The following is a 5779-nucleotide window of genomic DNA, read 5'->3' as shown; positions in this document are numbered from 1 at the left end:
ACCATCTTTCTGTCTTTTTTGTATTCAATGTGTCAATATCGGTTAGAAATGGAATAACATTGTATTTTTTGTTACAGGAGTATATGCGCCAGCACCGAAAGGTATTTTATTCGAAACTATACTTGGTTCCTACAATCATAACATTTCGAAGAAATGTCACAATTTGTAATAAATTAAATACGTAAATTATTAATATAATAGTCATAATCTAATAATTAATAATTATTATATCACATTACCCTGCAAATTCAGATGCGCTGACTACATTTAGTGATTTTGTTGTTCAATCTATCTCCTTTTAGAGTTAAACCGCAAGAATTTTAACGTCATGTTAATCCAGACAGCACAGTGGTACCAAGCCAGAAACAAACTAACTATGCTCAAACTGCTGTTCACGAACGACGTAAAAGCCTCAAAAGAATACAATGATGTGAAAAGCTTGTTCGAAGCCTTAGTGGAGTCTCGAAAAATATATGTTAGGAACTACAAATATCTAATCGACATGGTCAAAGTTACCGATACTCGTGGAGTTGTAGAAGATGTGGAATTACTCAGTGATGCAAACAAGGATGGCAAAATTACATCATTCACACCTTATCGACTGACACTGATGGAAATGGGGAAAGTACTTTCACAAGATAAGGCAAAAGATGTGGGAAGTGTGTATGAAGTGCCACCGAATGAGTATACAGACCAATGGTCTTTAATCATGCATCTTGAAACAACAAAGAATGTATTTGCTGATGGTGCGGAAGAATTTGTTAAAGACCTTGAAGAGTTAGGTCTACACCATGTAGCTTTGAAACTTAAACCGATAGCAACAAATAAGAGAAGTAGTGACACAAAAGTCCCAAGAAGAACGAAAAAGAAGAAACGATAAGAAGAATGAAAGTTCACGAAGGGAAAGTTTTTTTAAAATTATTATACAATTTTGAATTATTTTAGTCATATTCGTAAAATTTCTCATGAGGAGGTGGTATGATATAAAACGAAAATATTATGTATAAATATATAACTTTAAAGAAACTCTTTATAACAATTATAATTATGTAGTTACTGTAAAATAGCTTATAGTTTTTTTTAATGATTCCATCAATCATTCAGGTAATATAAAGATAAAAAACAAACAGTACTGAACTGTCAATGTATTTCCTTATATCAAATATTAGGCAGGCAAATGGTAAGTCTACTACGAGAATCGTGGACAATGCCTTTTAAAATATATTATCTTTTATTGATTGTAAGGTTCGGGAATCAAAAAGATAATAGAGTAATATAGTGCATTGCAGTATACACACATCTATAAATGTATGTATAGTGCCGAGAGGTACATTATACAGCATTTATATTAGAAGGAAAATAAAGGTAATAAGGCATACTGTATTCTTTTTTATATTTCAGTGTCTATTTTGTTTTAATCCTAAAAGCAAGCAATTTTAAATACAAACGTACAGAGTCATCGAAAATAATAGTAGTGCTCACTGTAAAATAAATTTTTGAAAAACATGTAGTCACAAAAAACTAGAATCTTGTTAACATAATAATTTGTAATATACATCTGTAGGCCTATCTTTGTTCTTGTTTTGTTTGTGTAAATATATTAAAATAATAGACGTTTATTATTTTATTGATTAATATTATTATGTCAGTTGTTTCCCGTCCTCATGTTTGGTATAGGACATAATCCTGCATTTCATAGTCGTCTGGTAAATTGTCAAGTTTTGTAAAAGCTTCCAAAGTATGTTAATATCATTTCCGACTGGAGAACAGTGACTTAGTTGAATCTGGTTGAATATTCTTGCAGTCTCCTGTTTTCAGTTGAATTGTTTGGTGGTTTGTCTTTAAGATGAACAACAATATGTTTTCTTGTGGTGTAGGCCTAAATAGAAAGAAATAAATATGATTGCAACTTCATCCTCCTTGTCTGTACCTCCTTGTAGGCCTACACCCCTTGAAAATAAATTACATAAAACGTCAGTGCAAAACATAATGTTAGCATAATGTACTTTACAATATTTCACAAAACCCTACCGGGAGCTAATGTAATTAGAAGCCTCTCTTAGTCAGACAAATATATCAGCCTAAAAGTGGGCCGAATCGTCCCGTTACACCTGGGCACAGAATCATCCCGCATTCAGTTATTGCCTATATCAGCTTAGGAATAGTAATTATTAAGAAACATAACCTAGCCTAGTGTTATCACTGCATTTGGTGTTAAAAATTGTAAAAAGGTGCTCAATCCTATGTTTGGCAGAAGGTGTGAGAAACATAGCTGTACCTACCACCTGTTTCATTAGAAATGGCGCACGGCAGCACTGATGCTATACGATATACTGCATTTCATAGTCGTAGATGTTCTGTAAAACCATCCAAAGTATGTTAATAAATGTCCGACTGGAGAATAGTGACTTAGTTGAATTTGGTTTAATATTCTTATAGTCTCCTGTTGTTTAGTTTAATGTCTTGATTTATGGTGGTAGGAATGTTTGGTGGTTTTTCTTTAAGATGAACGATAATGTATGTTTTCTGGTGGTGGTGTATGCCTAATTAGAAAGTGGTAAATATGATTGCAACTTCATCCTCCTTGTTTGTACCTCCTTGTATTGTAGGCCTACACCCCTTAAAACGTGCCCCAGCTCGAACAGCACTAGTATCGGACTTGCGGTTTAAGAGGAGATTGAGGAACAAATTTTGGCTTAGTGCTATTATAATATAGATAGAAGAAGATATAAATTTCATTTTCTATAGATTCGAAATAAAAACTAATTGTCTGACATTAATTACTAAAACTTTAAGACTTCCGTGTGTTCAATGTCTAAGTAACTGGTAAAGCAAACATTTTCATTTACTATGAAATTCCATGACTGGCAACTATCATAAATGACTCGTCGTATGCCTACATTTGTTAACTAATTGATAAAGTTTACCATCACTTTCCATTGTTCTAACAGAAATGGAAAATGAAAAGAAAAACGAAGAACGCTTCAAAGACTTTCTTAAAGATCTTAATGACGAATATGAAGGTGATAAATTTCGACTGTTAAGATTTCTTCTGTATGACTACCTATCCCTCTCAATTCTAGACCGTAAAGATATCACTGGGCTTGATTTATTCAATGAGCTCAAAGAGTCTGGCGACATAAAGTTCACCGAAATAAACCTTCTGTCACAAATTGCCGAAGTGACACATTTGCAGTCAGCAAAACATGTAATAGAAGAGTACACCAAAGATGCTAAAAAGGGAAAGGGACTTTCGCCTTATCGAAAAGCATTGTATGAAGCTCTATTGAACGTGACAGGTGACGATTTGCACATATTAAGTGCATTCTACAGCCTAGTCCATTTCGATAATATCTGGGATCTGGTATTCCACCTGGAGAAACAGGGACGATTAGACTCTACAGAAGTGAAAATAAGAAGGTTTGCATCTAATCTCAACTCATCAGCCAAACAAAGATTAGGTATGTATAAGACAACAGTACCTAATACTTATTATCTGTTCTCAAACAACGTCTCAATTGGTCTGTAATTTGCAATATGAACACAAATTCTGCAAGTGTAATCTTTACTTGTTTTATTATTACAGCAAATCTGTCATCACTTGCAGAGACTAGAGAACATTCACAATCGACGTCATCAACAAGAAAAGGTAAAAATGTAGATAATTCATTGATGCCTTGCCTGCTAGCTATATTGTTTGAATTGTATGTTTTTGTGGAAATGTGAATTGCAAAAGTAAATTTAATCGTTTAGAATGAAGACAACATTTTATTTTTGTTTTATAAGCAGATCTGAATGCAATTAGAAAAAGACCAGATGGGCGATCAACCCCTAAAGGTATCATAACAACCTAGAATACCGTACCTATCATTATTATTACATAGATGACAAAATTTCGTTTTTGTAAAAGCTAAAACGGAGTACTTACTCTGACGTTTCGATCTCTATAGAGATCGAAACGTCAGAGTAAGTACTCCGTTTTAGCTTTTACAAAAACGAAATTTTGTCATCTATATAAAATCGAAGCTAAATGAAATTTTTCCAAGATTATTATTACAATTGTTTCTCCTATATATACGAATAATTTTCAGTTTCAAACGGTTATAAAATCAAGCAATTAGCTAATACAGGTTCTCACATCAATCTGTTAATTCACTTTATTTAGATTTAAGCTCCAGGGAGTTTAATGCAATGTTATCAAAGACATCACAGTGGTACCAAGACAGAGATAAAATAACCATGCTGAAACTGCTGTTCAAGGATAAGATAGAACCAGAAGAATACAAAGATGTACCAAGCTTGTTTGGTGCATTGACAAAAACTGGTATACTTAAACGTACAAACTACAAAATACTAATCGACATGGTCAAAGTGACAGATACTCGTGGGGTTGTAGAGGATGTTAAATCACTCAGTGATGCTATCAAGGACGACGAAATCACGTCATTCACGGATTATCGACAAAAACTTATGGGACTTTGGAAAGCACTTTCAAGAGATGAGGCAAAACGAGTGGGAAGTGTGTATGAAGTGCCACAGAATGCGTATACAGATCAATGGTCTTTAATCATGCATCTTGAAAAAACAAAGAATGTATTTGCTGATGGTGAAAACGAATTTAGTCAAGATCTAATAGATATAGGTCTACACCATGTAGCTTCTATACTGATAACAACAAATAAGAGAAGCTGTAGTCCAGATGTTTCGAAAAAAAAAAAACGATAAGAGACTGATTAGGTAAGATGGAAGGATCTAGATCAATGTTTGAGTGGTTTGAGGTTGGAATAAACAAGTGTGATACCAGACAAAGGGCAGGAGTCCGGGTTTCCCTCCCACAATCTTAAATAGATTTAGGGCCTATACTAGGCTATTACAAGTTTGACAGCAAATTATATTATTACAATATGTACTTCTTCTTACGCCAATGTATTTTTATCAATTATTATTAAAATTGTCATTGTTTTTGGCATCATAAAAGTTGTGCATCCTCTAGGAATTAATTATAACGTAAGAAGTGCTTGTATATTGCTTTGGTGTTTTTAGGAAGATATTTTTAAATTATTTATTTAGAATGGGTAAGTGGGCTTGGCAATCTTTACATAAATCAATTTATCTGTCAATCTATAGTGTCATCAAATCAATAAATTAGTAGTTACTCATTAATTCCTTGCCTTAGTTAGGCATAATCATTCAAGGAAAGTACTGAACAATCACATTATATGAAGGGCTGACAAAAAGTATAATGTAGTAAAGACAAAATACTGTACCGGTCAAACAATGTGAATACAATGTCTTTGAATAAAATGTTATTAAACTTCTTTATTACCGGATCGAATAGCTTGATTGATTTATCTATTGTATAGATGTACCTATTTATATTCACTCAATTCACAGATTTTTATAACTAAATATAATCTCCTTGGAAATGGCGGCATGGTAACATGATGTCATTTCCTTTGTCCAATTTACCGTACTCGCAGCGAAACACCGGATTGGGCCAATTGTTACCATGGAACATTAAATTGATATTACCAGGGAGATATTACAATACAATGCGTACACACTAAATTATTGACATTAAAACAGACAAGAAACAGCACAGTATCTGTTTTGATTGTAGAGGATAAAGAACGAAGGTAAGATTTTGTCAACAGTATTTTACCAATCCATCTTTCTTTTAGTTATTTAGAGAAAAAAAATAAGTAGGAAGGATGACCAAAAAAGAGAACGTTAAAATCGTTATTAAAAATTATTAAATTTGATGCATTCATATAAAGTA

General features: G+C 33.0%; 1 protein-coding gene across 1 annotated transcript; it reads left to right on the top strand.

Moving 5' to 3' along the window:
• The first annotated feature begins 2953 nt into the window (after positions 1-2953).
• Positions 2954-4765, top strand: LOC144842535 (uncharacterized). The gene is made up of 4 exons (XM_078698985.1): positions 2954-3461; positions 3587-3649; positions 3790-3837; positions 4166-4765. The coding sequence occupies exons 1-4, from the start codon at positions 2954-2956 to the stop codon at positions 4723-4725; spliced, it is 1179 nt and encodes a 392-aa protein (XP_078555111.1). The 3' UTR covers positions 4726-4765.
• The last annotated feature ends 1014 nt before the right edge of the window (positions 4766-5779 follow it).

Source organism: Antedon bifida, chromosome 5 (assembly GCF_963402885.1).
Source record: "Antedon bifida chromosome 5, ecAntBifi1.1, whole genome shotgun sequence".
Lineage (NCBI taxonomy): Eukaryota > Metazoa > Echinodermata > Crinoidea > Comatulida > Antedonidae > Antedon > Antedon bifida.
The sequence above is the reverse complement of the archived record's forward strand: the minus strand, read 5'-3'. Positions and strand labels throughout refer to the sequence as shown.